The 16,982-nt window shown below is 43.4% G+C and overlaps 1 protein-coding gene across 2 annotated transcripts in view; it reads left to right on the top strand.

Moving 5' to 3' along the window:
• Positions 1-15,254, top strand: part of LOC148508116 (uncharacterized) — a 28,910-nt gene extending 13,656 nt beyond the window's left edge. Inside the window, exons 5-6 of one of the 2 annotated variants that reach the window (XM_088445245.1) lie at positions 6,093-6,486; positions 10,614-15,254. In XM_088445245.1, coding sequence (XP_088301371.1) covers positions 6,093-6,486; positions 10,614-11,428 — 1,209 coding nt within the window. In that variant the 3' untranslated portion in view covers positions 11,429-15,254. Of the gene's footprint in view, positions 1-6,092; positions 6,487-10,610 lie in introns of both variants that reach the window. The other variant, XM_088445244.1, reaches the window with a different exon arrangement.
• Positions 15,255-16,982: the final 1,728 nt, after the last annotated feature.

The following is a 16,982-nucleotide window of genomic DNA, read 5'->3' as shown; positions in this document are numbered from 1 at the left end:
ATCTCTCTCATTGTTCCTGGCTGTAACAGAGGCTTACATCTCATCGTTCCCAGCTGTAACACAGGCTTACCTCTCTCCTTGTTCCCGGCTGTAACAGAGGCTTATCTCTCTCATCGCTACCAGCTATAACAGAGGCTTGCCTCTCTCATTGCTCCTGGCTGTTACAGAGGCTTACCTCTCTCATCGTTCCTGGCTCTAACTGTTACCTCTCTCCTGGTTCCCGGCTGTAACAGAGGCTTACCTCTCTCCTGGTTCCAGGCTGTAACAGAGGCTTACCTCTCTCATCGTTCCCAACTGTAACAGAGGCTTGCCTCTCTCATTGCTCCTGACTGTAACAGAGGTTACCTCTCTCATCGTTCCTGGTTGAACAGAGGCTTACCTCATTGTTTCTGGCTATAACAGAGGCTTGTCTCTCTCATCGCTCCTGGCTGTAACAGAGGCATACCTTTCTCATCATTCCTGGCTGTAACAGAGGCTTACCTCTCTCATGTACCCGGCTGTAACAGAGGCTTACCTCTCTCATTGTTCTTGGCTGTAACAGAGGCTTACCTCTCTCATTGCTCCCAACTATAACAGAGGTTTATCTCTCTCATTGTTCCCGGCTGTAACAGAGACTTACGTCTCTCATCATTCCTGGCTGTAACAGAGGCTTATCTCTCTTATTGTTCCTTGCAATGCACCATGTTAGTTCTACAAGCTGAGGATGGGCAGTCTGACCCGTGTGCATCACTGCCAGTGAGTGATGTAACATAAAGCACCTAAACTAAACAGATCGATGAGAATGCACACGCACCACAGTATGTTGGTAGCGCCGGGCAGGATGCGAGAAGCTGGGAACCTTGAGCTCTCTACAGTGATCCAGTTCTGGCTGCAAGGGTAGAAGATACCATGTCTGGAAGCTGGTTGGAGCCGGAGCCTGATCCCACACACTTGGATGTCTCCCACCCAAGGTAATTCCCTAAATTACGGGGTGTCCATATGCTGTATCCTGATACATAGTGATTAGTATTTTTTGTCAGTGCCTATGCAGAATGTTTGGGGGAGAAAATGACGAACAAGTGACCACATAATAAGCTCTGTGCAGCATGTGATGTTAAGTTTCCTGCACACAGTGAAGGAGTACTGTGTAGCACACGCAGATACCACAATAAGGGATGGAACCAGCCTCCAGGGCAGTTTTATAGAATAACGTGCATGAATGGGAGAAGCTTTTATTACTAAGGAAGATCTTTGTTACACAGGGAGCCTAGAAGAACAAGGGGAGATGTATCAAACAGGGCTGTGGAGTCAGTAATCTAAACCTTAGACTCCGAGTCCTCGATTTTACTTAAAAGTCTGAGTTGAAGATTTGGCTTACCGACTCTATAGGTAAATGCTGATTGGTTGCTTTGGGCAACTTCTCTACTTGACCACACTTAAGCTTTGATACATCTCCCCCAAGCCTGGACTCAGGGATTCCCCTGATTAGTAGAAGATTCCTCTATAGCTGAATCTGATGACAGTGAGGAAACACTGATGATCTTTAGCTTAGATAATGAGGAATCTTTGCTGAGTAACATAAATCTATGGGAATGACGGCACTAATAACATTCACATTAGCAGGAAGATCTCTGAGGATTGCGAACAGAGATTCCCGCGAACATCGAGGTGGAGGATTTAGTCCTTTGGGAATGGGATCATGTGGAGAACACCAGTATAATGCTAAAAGACTTGTATGTATCCATACCTGTGTGAAGCGATTTTAAACACCACAGCTTCCTCATGAAGATCAGCATTAGTGGCCAGATGACTCGCCTGGTTACGTTCTTTTGCAGCTGTTGCCCAATCAAAGACCGTTTTAGCTAATCTGCCTTTTGCAAGAAACCTTTTATTCTGAAGAAAACTGGATAATGAATTAATCTGGAGAAAAATTGAATGAAATGATCCCGGCTTCTCCATCCTCTCCTCACGTTTGCAAATCCTTCTACCTCTAGACAGCCCTTTTTGATCTTCAAAATGAAGACTAACAGGCCAAAGCGTAGAAACCCACAATAACTATTGGTATGATCAATCCAATCTAACACCTGTAGGGGGCAGATTTTTGCACTTTACACACATCTTAACATGTACTCAAAGACTAATGGGTTCTGGTCATAACAAGTATAGATACTACATAGTTTCCTCAGTGTATCTCTAGTTCCCACAGTGTCCCGTCATTCCCCAGTGTATATCCAGTCCCCACAGTGTCCCTTCAGCCCCCAGTGTATTTCCATTCCCCACAGTGTACCTCCAGCCCCCAGTGTATCTCCAGTCCAGAGATAAGAGATCTGGGGGCCTAGATGTGGCCACATCTATTCGTCATCCTGGTTGTAGGAGAATCAGAACATGTGAAAGACTCTCAAGAAAATACAGGTGATGACCTTTTTGCAGAACATGGCCGGATTGTCACCAGGACAGAAAGTCAGCTTGTTCCCTCACAGCAAATACAATGTCTAGGAGCACATATACCATACAGCACACAGTAATTCTGTCATAGGAAAGGTGTCTCACACAACAGCACTTAGCGCATGATGTACGGATTCATCACTGATCACCAATGAGGAGAGTGCTACTATTATCGGGAATGTTCTCAGCCATAGGAATAGTTCCTCCCGGGCAAGATGGCACATGCACAGCCTCCAGCTGGGATTGGTTACTCTCTGGTATCACAAACAGCCTATCATCACCTACCAGGAGATCTCTAATCTATTGACAAGACCCAGGACTGAGGACACCGGGTATGTTACTCTCAGATCCATGGGCAACACTGATGACAGATTCTAGCTCATGTAACTAATATAATAACACAGAGGACTTGGTCACAGAAAGAAAGGAGACGCCACGTAAATGTACTAGAAATGAGAGCTGTACGGAATGCAGTTCAGCAATTTCATCCATACTTACTGGGAAAGTTCTCATGAGTATTTATAGAGAAGAAAATTGGGATGGCCAGGAATGTTACAGCCAAGGAGGCACCAGCAGCAGACCTGTGACGTTGGAAGTAGAAAAACTAGTACCTGGGGCAGAAGAAAATCTATGGCCTCTTCCATCATTCCATCTGTCAAGTACAGCGGACACAGTGGCAAATTGCCTGAGCCATAACCAGGAGAATGGTGACTGCTTCAGGAAGTCTTCCAAAAAAGGTTCTGTCTTCTACAGGTGGACAATATTGGAACAACCCAGAATGCCAAAGTACCAGTAATCTTCTCTCAGTATAACGTTCCTAGGAGAGAGTGAGTAGATGCATGGACAAAGCCATGGAGGGTTCATCTAGTCTGTATCTTTTCCTCTCATTTATCACCTGCAGTAAGGGTCTTGCCTTATATACACACATGGTACACGTATCATCAGTAAGTGCTTTCTTACATGCTAATTTAGTTACAGGAGAATTATATGTTGTCTCCACGTGGTGAAGAGAATCCACCTGTCTGTCAGGTCCTTTGTAACCCCATGGGCCTCCCTCAGTCTAGCGCTGGGTACTTTAATGGAGCAATTCAGGAACTCCTCATGAGAAAAATTACACTGATGACAACTAATGGTAGCTGTCAGGAGAGTTACAGGCACTATGGGAAAAAAGAAACCTTCTCTAATGTCTATAATTATAAAGTGGTTCTAATCACCATCCCAGATTCTGTCCCTAGGTGCTGTCTATATATCCAGGAGAGTGCTCTACCGTCTTACCCACAGCCAGTTGAGAGCAAAGTGAGCAGATAACAGTCACTGTGCTTAGTGTGATCGATTACTATGTGTTCTCCGAAGGACAGAGTGTCCTAAATTTACAGTATATTTATTGGTGATCCCTAGGAACCTCAGAAAGTTTGTGCCCCATTCCCTGTAATCAGACAGGGATACAAGACATGTGCACATAAGGAACCAGGGGTATTACTAGGCCCCTATACCGGAGCAGAGGTAACTTCTTGGGCAAAGGAAGCTCAGCCCTCAGTGACAGAACTTAGCAGAGGCCGCTGGATGACCTCACTAGTCATGGCAGTGAGAAGCAAGTAACCCCCAAGATGTTTTGGATGCAGTGAGGAAACTTAAGGATATGTGTAACACTGTTCAGCAGAATCTGGGCAGTTCTGAGGTCTGCACACTAGCAGGCATATATAAGAGCAGACAAGACCTTAGGAAGCTATCTGGTGTAAGCTTGCCCCGTAGATCTGATACACTAATAAGCATTTCATTGGCCAGTGCACTAAATTATAGCCAAGAACAGAGCCAGGTTTGGAACAACACATCAGCAGTAGGATTAGAGTAGAGGGGAATAGTCGCACACAAGCTATGATCAGTCACTGTATCGGCAGGAAGATCGGAGAAGAAGTGAGTTGTTACACACCATGTGGGTTCTGTACACTTTGGGCCTGATTCAGAGCCGGACGCTCTTTCAGAGCGCTCGCTCTGAATCAGTGCCCGCCTATTGTATTTTTAGAGCAGCCTCCTGGTCGCTCACATAGCTGTGGGTGACCACCCACAGCTAGTGCGAGCGGCCAGGATGATGGTCACGATGGTCAAGACCATCGCAACCATCGGACTTGCGACGAGATCCTTGTGGTAGGGTCTCGTTGCCGCAAGTCCCAGTGGACTTCTTGTTCTTACAGAGCAAGTAGTCCACCCACTGACATCACTTGTGATGTCAGTGGGGCCGGCCCTAGATGGTAGGCGTTCCCATGGGAACGCCTCCATCTGGGCAGCCACGCCCCCGGCACGCCCACCAAAGGGGGCGTGCTGTCACTCAACATCGACAGCATGCCCCCTTTGTAACGAGACCCGGAGCGACGGCTTGCCCGTCACTATCCAGGTCTCGCACATGCGCACGACGGAGCCGCATCCGTCGTGCGCATGCGCACTGGGCCAACATTGACCCGCTTGTGAGCGCTCAGCGCTCGCGAGCGGGTCTGAATCAGGCTCTTTATCCACAAGAAAAGCAGAAGCAAGAAATCAACACAAGCCAGGATCAGACACAGTATCAGTGGGGGGAGGGACAGAGCAGAAGTGGGTAGTTAAACACCAGATGGGATCTGTACACAGTATGAGCAGGAGGAGCAGAAGAAGATAATCAAACACAAGCAAGAAGTGGTATACTTTATCACCAAGCATTGTGTGCACAAATAGCTTTGATAGCATTAGCAATCACCCAGCATCAGCTGCTAGGTCTGCCCCTGCTTTTCAGTATCAGAGGATGCAGATCCAAGGGCATTAGGTCTTGCAGACAACTTGCACATGCACATATGAACTTCCATTATGCTGGAGACTTGCACTGCACCTGTCACACATTTGCTGATCCAGCATACTTTCTTACCAGCTTCTCATACTGCCCAATTGGTATAGTTTACACAAAACATTTTTAACATGACATGAAAAGAGGAGTGGCATTATGAGCCTAATTCAGCAGTGCACGTTAGTTGATGGAGATTTCCTGGCCACTTCCACGCAGCTTCGACTGCTGGCTACATGACCCCATGGGTCACCTTAGCTGTCCGATGGTCCGTAGAGTATCTGATGCTGCATTGGACAACGCAGCTTAGATACGTAATGCAGCTGGAGGCGTGATGCTTGCTGCTGCATTACCATATCTGCACAGATGAAATTGCAAAGCTGCTTGCGAACTGCTTTGCAATTCCGTCCGTAGCTGAATAAGACCCTATATACCATCCTATTGGGTGTGTTTTTATGAACCTGTCTCTAGCTAAGTTAGATGGAACTTAACACACTGTAAGAGCTGCAATGGAGAACAATGAAAAGTACTTTTCAGGTACATAACTTGCTGTTTTCTCTAACATCTACTTGGAGGACACTGGACACTATGAGGCATTTTAGTACATAGTAGATACACCAGCAGGAGTATGAGCGTTTCCAGTTAATATAAAGTGACCATGCTCCTGTCACCACACTGTACCTCAAAGTATCCAGTGTCCCTCAGAGGACTGAGAGAATGATTCATAATGCAAGTACAGAAATCCAATCTTTCATTATATAACCTGTGTTCATCTAATACACAAATATTCTTGTTGATAACCTCAGTCAATGGAACAGAAATTACTAAAGTGTTATTTTATATTTTGTGGATTATTTAGAGTGAAAATCTGACTGATTTGAAGGCAGAAGATATAGAGGGAGAAGAAGAGACATATGTGACTGATAATAAGGCAGAAGATACAGAGGGAGAAGAAGAGACGTATGTAACTGATATGAAGGCAGGAGTTATAGATGGAGAAGAAGAGACATATGTTACTAATATAAAGGTAGAAGATACAGAGGGAGAAGAGACGTATGTGACTAATATAAAGGTAGAAGATACAGAGGGAGTAGAAGAGACGTATGTGACTAATATAAAGGTAGAAGATATAGAGGGAGAAGAAGAGACGTATGTGACTGATATAAAGGTAGAAGATACAGTGGGAGAAGAGAGTTATGTGATGGATGATCAGCAGTGTAAGGCGGAGGAAATCCCTACAGATATCCGCATAGGTGAGTAATGAATGCTAATTACAAAAAAATTTCAATATTCTCTCAATACACAATGATGATTGTGTTCGGCTTCATTTTAACCAGTGTCTTATATATGTCGAGTTTGTATATACTCCCAATTTATGTGGCTTTCCTTCCCCAGTCCAAAAATATATTTCTATATTAATAATTCAGTCTGTATAATAATCTCCTTGTACATCCTCTTCTGCCCCTATTAGACTCCTGCTCTCCCCCTCACATCATTTCACTGTGTGTTACCAGCATAGAGATCTGACTAGTCTCCTCCCCACACTCTCTGGTGTATCTCATACATCAGGAGCCATCAGCCCCTATTCCTGCTCTCCCCCTCACATAATGTCACTGTGTGTTACCAGCCCAGAGATCTGACCAGTCTCCTCCCCACACTCTCTTTTGTATCTCATACATCAGGAGCCACCAGCCCCTATTATACTTCTGCTTTCCTCCTCACATCATGTCACTGTGTGTTACCAGCCCAGAGATCTGACCAGTCTCCTCCCCACCCTCTCTGGTGTATCTTATACATCAAGATCCATCAGCCCCTATTATACTCCTGCTCTCCCCCTCACATCATGTCACTGTGTGTTACCATCCCAGAGATCTGACCAGTCTCCTCCCCACACTCTCTTGTGTATCTCATACATCAGGAGCCATCAGCCCCTATTATACTCCTGTTCTCCCCCTCACATCATGTCACTGTGTGTTACCAGCCCAGAGATCTGACCAGTCTCCTCCCCACACTCTCTTGTGTATCTCATATACATCAGGAGCTATCAGTCCCTATTATACTTGTGCTTTCCTCCTCACATCATGCCACTGTGTGTTACCAACCCAGAGATCTGACCAGTCTCCTCCCCCACACTCTCTGGTGTATCTCCTACATCAGTGCAAGGGACGTAGCTATACTGATTAAATAACTGATTAATGCGATGAAACCCAAATTGACATTATCAATGATCCTGCCTTGTGCACTATCACATGTGACATTACCCACTATGTTCTTTGAGTTTTATTATTTGATTGACTGATTAGCAATATACTGTATACTACACATCACAACGCACATGTCACACTACTGCTCCATGTCACACATACACACAGAGCTATAACCACACACCAGTCATTGCACATTGGTTTCCTCCAGTCTCTGTGTTTCGGTGCTCTGTACTGTTGCATTTTATCTGTTGACCTGTCTCTGTATCCTGCTCTGCCCTTCTGATTTCTTCCTATTTCTGCTGTTACCCATCTGTGCCCTGTGCCATTCCCCTTCCCTGTCCTGCCTTACCCCCTCTGTGCCCTGCACCATTCCCCTGCCCTGTCCTGCAGCCTTCCCCGCTCTGTGCCCTGCACCATTCCCCTACCCTGTCCTGCTGCCTCCCGCGCTCTGTGCCCTGCACCATTCCTCCTGCCCTGTCTTGCTGCCTCCCCCACTCTGTGCCCTGAGCTATTCCCCCTAGCCAATCCTGCCTTACCCCCTCTGTTCCCTGCGCCATTCCCATGCCCTGTCGTGCTGCCTTCCCTGCTCTGCCCTTTACTATTTCCCTACCCTGTCCTGCCTTAACCCCGCTGTGTCCTGCACCATTCCCCTGCCCTGCTGCCTTCCCCGCTCTGTGCCCTGCACCTTTCCCCTACCCTGTCTAGCTGCCTCCCCTGCTCTGTGCCCTGCACCATTCCCCTTCCCTGTCCTGCTGCCTCCCCGCTCTGTGCCCTGCGCCATTCCCCTACCCTGTCCTGCCTTACCCCTTCTGTGCCCTGCACCATTCCCCTACCCTGTCCTGCTGCCTCCCCCGCTCTGTGCCCTGTGCCATTCCTCCTACCCTGTCCTGCTGCCTTCCCCGCTCTGTGCCCTGCACCATTCCTCTACCCTGTCCTGCTGCCTCCCCCGCTCTGCTCCCTGCACCATTCATCCTACTCTGTCTTGCTGCCTCCCCCAACCTGTTATGCTCGGCTCTGAGAATTCCCCTATTGAGCAGCTGAAAGCTGACGTCCCAGGTTGAGAGAGGAATCGGAAGCGAGGGGCATGGATGTATGTTCTCCTCATCCACAAGTATCAGATGTTGACGAGACCTGATCAAAGGCGCGAAGTCTAACCTTCCGGGAGGTGTTCATCAGTGACCCCTCCAAGTGATATATGGGTTTTAGCTACTCCCGACAAGAAGGTCACAGCCCTTTGGTCAAGTATCCGATACGAGTGGGAAAATGGAGAGAGGTACACCGCTATGGCCCAGAGGAAGTACTTTGGAAAAGTACTGATATTCGGTACACTTTGGAGTAGGATACTCTGCTAACACTGGAGGAGGATAGCAGTGCTGACTGCATGGAGTGTGGATACTGGTGCACCATTGGTATAGAAGGTGATACGGTGATTGCTCAGGATAAGTGAGTACACGATGTGCGAATCCTGATGCACTGGAAAGTGGCTCTGTAATTGTACCCAGTTGTGTGTACGGAGTACACAACATGCAAATCCAGATGCACTGGAGGCCGGTGTCATGGTTTTACTCAGTGGTGTGTATAATGTACACAACGTGTGAATTCGGACACACTGGAGGGTGGTCCAGATGTAGTACACATCGGAGTGTACAGGGTATATGGAATGCATATCCTGACGCACCGGAGGATAATAGAAATAGCAATATTCGAAAGCTGGAACAGGAACCTGGAACTAAGTGACGGTAAGCACACACCAGAAGTTACGATGTTGTACAGGCAACTTCCTGGTGTCCAGAGCCTGGTTTTATACCCTAAGGTAGCAGTTCATAGGAGGACAGTGTCAGCTGACCAAGACCACGCTACCATTGGTTGAAGGAACAGTCAGGTGAGGAGGACTATCATGGCGGTGCCCATGATCGCAACCATGATAACCAAGACACAGGACTGCACATGGAAGTCCACTAGCACATAAGGCAGAATCCTCAGTGCGTCTACCGCCGTCGCAACTGACATCTGACCACACGAGAAGTCAGGGGAATCCGGCGCTGGGGTGAGTAACAGCAGATCCTAGGCTGAACCTTGACACTACCCTGTCCTGCTGCCTCCCCCACTCTGTGCCCTTAGCCATTCCCTACCCTGTCCTGCTGCCTTTCCTGCTCAGTGAACTGCGCCATTCCCCTGCCCTGTCCTGCTTTCTCCGCCCCCTCTGTGCCTCCATCACTCTGTGTTGCTCTGTCCCATCGCTCTCCTTCCCTCTCAGCGTTTATATACAGTGACTCATTACCATAATTTAGTAGCATGACTCTGGTGGGGCTACTCTACCTGAGGATAACCAGAGGACCATATAGAGCAGGGGTCTTCGATCTTTGGCCCTCCAGCTGCTGTGGAACTACACATTCCAGCATGCCCTGCCACTATATTGATATAACAGCATGCTAAACTGTGGCAGGGCATCCTGGGATCTGTAGTTCCACAGATCCCAGATAGGTTGAAGACCCATGATATAGAGGCTGCTTTTGCTACATATATATTCACCATGAGAACTTTGTGTAGTGTGGACGCAGTTGGTAATTAGCCCACAAGTTTCCCGTGTTTATGTGTGAGGGAGGTCTAGATGGCTATTGTGGTTCACCAACATCACTGGCTGATGAGGCTTCCTGCTCTGTGATGATGGCTAGGGAACGTCCCCAGCAAAGTCTGCCTGTCCCTGGGGCTGGGTCTATGACGTGCTGATAATGTGGGTGTGGAATTTTCTGCCAATATTTTATCTGTTTAACGAGAGTATTATTTGCTGTTGGCTCATTTGTAAATGTACTAATGGAGTCATAGTTTATACCTGCAAATTATACAACCTCTTCATAATAGTAACATGGTGGTGTAGTGGTTAGCATTGCTGCCTCACAGCACTAAGATAATAAATACAATTCCCAACCAAGGTGTTGTGTGGAGTTTGTATGACTTTTCTCCACAAATCATACTGGTAGGTTAATTTGCTTCTGACACAAATGTAACCATAATGTGAGTGCGAGCAGATATGGTAGAAAATATAGATTGTAAGCTCTGCTGTGGCAGGGACTGATGTGAATGGCCAAATATTCTCTGTAAAGTGCCGTGTAATGTGTGTGCTGTATAAATATCACTGAATAATTTTAATCTTGTTATTGTATTTCCAGCAGATGGACGCACAAGCAGGAATGCCTTGGAGGGAGATCCCATCTTTTCTACAGATATTAAAATAGGAGATAACATAACACAGGAATCTCCAGGAGGCAGCCCCGTTACGCTTCATATACTTCCAGTACCTCACAGTGCAGCTATATCATCTGGTTCTTATAATCATACCTCAGCTTCTGTTAGTCATAGTGCAGCTTATGCACCTCATAAAATGTTTCCATGTTCTGTGTGTGGGAAATTTTTTACACAGAAATCATTTCTTGTTACACATCACAGAAGTCACACAGGTGAGAAACCATTTCCATGCTCTGAGTGTGGGAAATGTTTTACACAAAAATCATCTCTTGTTACACATCAGAGAAGTCACACGGGTGAGAAACCATTTTCATGTTCTGAGTGTGGGAAATGTTTTACACTTAATTCATATCTTGTTACACATAAGAGAAGTCACACAGGTGAGAGACCATTTCCATGCTCTCAGTGTGGGAAATGTTTTACACAGAAATCAGCTCTTGTTACGCATCAGAGAAGTCACACAGGTGAGAGGCCTTTTCCATGCTCTGAGTGTGGGAAATGTTTTACATATAAATCAGAACTTGTTACACATCAGAGAAGTCACACTGGTGAGAGGCCATTTCCATGTCCTGAGTGTGGGAAATGTTTTACACAGAAATCAGTTCTAGTTACACATCAGCGACATCACACATTTGAGAAGCCATTTCCATGTCCTGAGTGTGGGAAATGTTTTACATATAAATCGGCTCTCGATATACATCGGAGAAGTCACACAGGTGAGAAACCATTTCCATGCTTTTAATGTTAGAATTGTTTTATACGGAATTCACATGTGATTTCACACAAGAGAAAGTATTTCTATGAGTTTTTACAAAACAGGGCTGTAGCAACACTCCCGTCTCCTATTTTAGCATTTTAAGTTATCCATCCGCAGATAATTGGGATGTGTGTCATAATAATAAAAAGAGGAGTGTGTATAGCATTAGGAAATCTAAACAACAATAAGTAATGAATATATGGGTTGATAAAGATGCAATAAAAATGTATAGTATTTAATATGAACTCTCCCAGTGGTGACCAATTTTGCCATCTGTGACATCAGGAGGTGATTTGGATGACTTTTTTCAATCTCTTTATTTAGAATACTTGACATAAGATACAGCATATCAAAGAGTAAATGCAAAACATAGACAACATAGTGCAAACAATACATTTATGTAAATAAATAGTCTTAACAACACATTAAATAGGCAACCGATTTCTATGTGTCAATATTAATGTAGCACATTGCATGTAACAATAGTGAATCAAATTAAGCACAAAAAGAAAAGGTAAGAAACAAACAGAGGGGAGGGGTAGTGGTAAAGACTACATGCAGAATACTGCACAGCCAAGTAAAGACCAGCTTCCTTCTATACCGGATAACCATCTATTAAATGTAGAGTACCAAGGGTCCCAGGTCGCATGACATGTTAACACATTGTCATTGAGAAGGGCAGTTATATACTGCTTTGAGGCTAGGTACCGAAGTTTATTAATCAGAGTATTAATCGATGGAGCTTAAAGTTGCTACCAATTCACAACAATTAGAAGTTTTGCCGAATTATAAATGTGGCCAAATAATTTATTTTGATACTTAGAAAGGGATATTATGGGTTTACATAAGAGCATATGTAGGGGTTCTTAGGAGGAGAAATGCCGATCACTTTAGACGCTAAGGATATGACTGTCCCAATACTTAGAGATCATGGGGCAAGCCCACCATATATGCTGGCTGAAAAGAACCCACATTTCCACACTGTCTCCAATAGAGATCAGATGAATCTGGGAAAATATGATGCAGCTTTTTGGGCACCAAATACCAACAAGAGTACACTATATAGGAATTTTCCTTTTATATTAGTACTGATAGAAACATAGAATTTGACGGCAGATAAGAAACACTTGGCCCATCTAGTCTGCTCCATTTTTAAACCTATTACCTCAACCCTTATTGATCCTTACTTCTTCTGAAGGATATCCTTATGTCTATCCCATGGATGTTTAAATTGCTTTACTGTCTTATCCTCTACCACTTCTGATGGGATCTATTCCACTTGTCCACTACCCTTTCTGTGAAGTAATTTTTCCTCAAATTTCCCCTTAACCTACCATCCTCCAGTTTCAGAACATGTCCTCTTGTTCTAATGCTTCTCTTTCTTTGAAGAATATCTCCTCCCTTTACCTCATTAAAACCCTTTATATACTGTATTTGAAATTTTCATGTCCCCCCTTTCCCTTCTCTGCTCCAAACTATACATATTAATATCTTTTAGTATTTCCTGGTATGTTTTGTGGTGTAGACCTTGCACCATTTTAGTTCCCCTTCTTTGTACAGTCTCTAATGTTTTAATATCCTTTGGTGATATGGCCTCCAGAACTGAACACCGTATTTGAGATGAGGACGTACCAATGACCTATACAGTGGTATTATCACTTCTTTCTTTCTGTTACTGATTCCTCTCCCTATACAACCAAGCATCTGACTTGCCTTCCTCATTGCTTTATTACAATGTTTGCTTGCCTTTAAGTCACCTGAAATAGTGACTCTTAGATCCCTTTCCTCTTCAGTAGTTTCCAGTATGGTGCCATTAATACTATATTTAGCCTTTGGATTTTTGAGACCCAAGTGTATGATCTTGCATTTTTTGGCATTAAACTGTAATTATCACTTTCTTGACCATTCCTCTAGTCTACCTAGATCATCAATCATTTGTTTTACCCCTCCTGGTGTGTCTACCATGTTGCATACCTTTGTGTCATCTGCAAAAAGGCATAGTTTCCCTTCAATACCATTTGCAAGGTCACAAATAAAGATATTAAAAAGCACTGGTCCAAGTACAGATCCCTGAGGTACGTCATTTATAACATTTCCCTCTTGAGACTGCACTCCGTTTACTACAACTGTTTCCTATTCTGCAGTCATGATCTTATCCATTCAACTATCTTTGTATTTAATCCCATGCTTTCCAGTTTATTTAACAGTCTGCAATGTGGAACAGAGTCAAAAGCCTTACTAAAGTCTAAATAAGCTATATCTATGGCCCCTCCTTTATCTATTTCCTTAGTCACCCAGCCAAAAAAGTCAATAAGATTTGTTTGACATGATCTCCTCCAGTAAATCCATGCTGTTTGGGATCCTGCAAATTGCTGTATTTGAGGTAATCTACGACTCTTTCTTTAAAGAATGTTTCCATCAATTTCCTTACTACTGATATAAGGCTCACTGGTCGGTAGTTACTTGCCTCTTCCTTGCTTCCACTTTTGTGCAGTGGGACAACGTTTGCTCTTTTCCAGAACTACTCCAGTAGCTAGTGACTGGTTGAATAATTCTGTTAATGGTGTTACCAGCACCCCTTTAAGCCCTTTTAGTATCGTTGGATGTATCCTATCTGGCCCAATTGATTTATCCACTTTCAGTTTTGACAGTTCTGTTAGGATCTTCTCCTCTGTAAATGTGCTTGTTCCTACCTCATTTTTCTGATCACACCTGCAACTTAACTGTGGCCCCTTGCCCTCTCTTTGAGTAGCGAATACTGAACAAAAATAATTATTAAGATGATTAGCTATTACATTGTCTCCCTCAACAAGACTCCCTTTTTCTGTCTTTAGTCTTTTTATTCCACCTTTTGTTTTTCTCCTTTTGCTTATATACTTAAAAAAGTTTTGCCCCCTTTACCCACTGACTGTGTGCGATTTTCTCCTCAGCTTTTGCCTATGCACATCTGATTACTTTCTTAGTCTCCTTCTGTTTTACAAGATACACCTCTTTGTCCTCATTACTTTGCGTCTGCTTGTATTTCCTAAAGGCCATCTTTTTTGCTTTCACAATACTTGCTACCTCTTTCCCAAACCACACTGGCTTCCTTTTCCTTGTGGTTTTCCTAACCCTTTTGATACAAAGGTCTATTGCCTTTAATATTGCACTTTTAAAATTTTCCCACTCTGCCAAAGATTCGCTTACACATCTTCCCATCCCTGCAAAATCAGCCTTCCTAAAATCTAACACCTTTGTTTTTGTATAGGGTAAGTCAGTATCTGTCTATATTCTGAACCATACTGCTTGATGATCACTGGATCCCAGGTTTTCACCCACTTTTAAATCAGATATTCTGTCTCCATTTGTAAGTATTAAGTCTAATATTGCGTCTTTCCGAGTGGGCTCCCTCACCAATTGCTGGAGGGAGGCTCCTTGCAATGAATTCAGGATGTCCCTACTTTTAGTGGAATTTGCCACAGACCTCTTCCAGTTTATATCAGGTAGATTCAAATCTCCCATGATTATATCCTCTCATTTTAATGCCATTTTAGTGATGTCCTGCAATAGTTTATTGTCCAGTTCCTCTTCCTGACCTGGTCCGTACATCACTAGAGAAGAGAAAAGAAAAAGCATTGTCCTGAAATTGGCGCACTAAATTATGCAATATTATTTGAAAAATAAAGTGTAACTTTTATTATATTTCCCTTATAAAAATGGACCTAATGGGTCCAATAAGAACAATATTCTTAACATGACCAGTAAAATATGTTAAAATTACGATTAACAAACATTTTAATGAAAATAAGAAGGTGCTCAAAAAATATAACAAAGACTTGTTTAATTGTGAAAATAAAATTTAATTCAACGTATTGTTCTACTGTGTGTCCTCGTATCATTTGTGTAAATTCATTTATATTCTGTTTTTGTTTCTTTTATAAACAGACTTTTTATTGAAGCGTCAAATGCCACATTTACAGACAATACAATGAACAATAATACAAATGCAATAATCACAACAGTTGTACAATAGTGCAAATGGTGTATGATATTCCGAACAGCAAAGAAAAGTACCAATAGGTTCTATTTACATATGGAATAATTATCATACATTAGAATAGTACAACAAATCATTGTAAGGACATAGAAATATAAATTAATAAACTAGATAGCTCTCTATTCCCCCCCCCGTCCCCCCACACTTCACCAAATGTACATATATAAAGTTATTGAAAAGAAAAATCAATGTTGCAATCTTATCGGAGGTCATTAGCTGCAAGTTGTAACATACCAGGATGAGTTCTGTAGACTATTATGGATTTAGGAACGCATAGAGGTAGAAAGTGTGTCTATATAACTTTCCCACAAGGAAGAATTTCTCAGTTTTAAGGTCTTTATCTAAAATGACTTCAACCCAATTATTTCTAAACAAGTTATGTAACTTGGCTTTAAAAAAAGAAAGTGAGGGCGGGAGGGGGTTTATCCAGGTTTGTAGAACAGCCTTACATGCCGCTGCACTTAATGCCAATAAAAGGTGTCTGTTACCTTGAGTAATACGAATATTGGGGTGAATTATACCAAACAAGGCCCATTCCGGCATAAAAGGGACATAATTGACCAAATTAGCAATAGAGTAAGCACGTATTTGAAGCCAAAAACCACAAATAATGGGGCATGCCCAAAGGCAATGATACAAATCTGCTGATTGAGCTCCATATTTATTTGAATTTGGCGAGGATCCTATCAAGAAACTCCTATGGGGAGATAAATAGGCTCTGTGTAGGATATTTAAAAACATTGCAGTATAAAGGGGAGTAAGGCATCAATGTGCAGGCTTTATCATGAGATCGAATTAAATCATCTGCTGTCAGATGAGGAAATCGGGCTAGTCAAGGAGCAAGGTTTGTAAGAGAATTATCAGGTATAAATAGGGAACGAAGAAGGGTAAAAGTTATGGAAATGGCTTTTGTCAGAGAATATGTTTGGGTATGCAATGGGTTATTCCAATCTAAGTCTGAAAAAAACTCGTACAACTGAGCTAATATAGTGTTGCGCTTGCAATAATGTAAGAGGGTTAGCTGCTGACATGGGATAACTCTCCCTAGATTCCTGGAACGTGAGGGGCTTTTTGGTGGATTTATTAACAAGTGTCCCTATATCACCCACCCCTTGAGCTCGCCATATGTTAAATGGATATGATGCCCTACCATTTTGAAAGTCCAGGGTTGGATAGAAAGGGGAGATTCAAAGGCTTATACGCATTCAGTCCAAATTTGTGTCAAAGTATGTGCCATGTTTTCCTAGTCTGCCAAAGCAATGGGTTATCCCGTAATGCCTGGCTGACCTCGTGAGCATGAAGAAAACTAATAAGATCACCACCCTCCAAAAATTCCCTTTCAAGAGAAGTATTAGCATGTAGGTCTCTGTTACACAGCCAGTCCTTATCGTATCTAAAGTGAGCAGCGTAAGAATACAATTGTACACTAGGAAAATTAATTCCCCCATTAGACCTGAGTTGTAATTTATTTAAACCAATTCGTGGGCGCTTTCCCTTCCAAAT

The sequence above is a fragment of the Taudactylus pleione genome, unplaced genomic scaffold (genome assembly GCF_031769625.1).
Source record: "Taudactylus pleione unplaced genomic scaffold, aTauple2 ptg000377l, whole genome shotgun sequence".
Classification (NCBI taxonomy): Eukaryota; Metazoa; Chordata; class Amphibia; order Anura; family Myobatrachidae; genus Taudactylus; species Taudactylus pleione.
The sequence above is the reverse complement of the archived record's forward strand: the minus strand, read 5'-3'. Positions and strand labels throughout refer to the sequence as shown.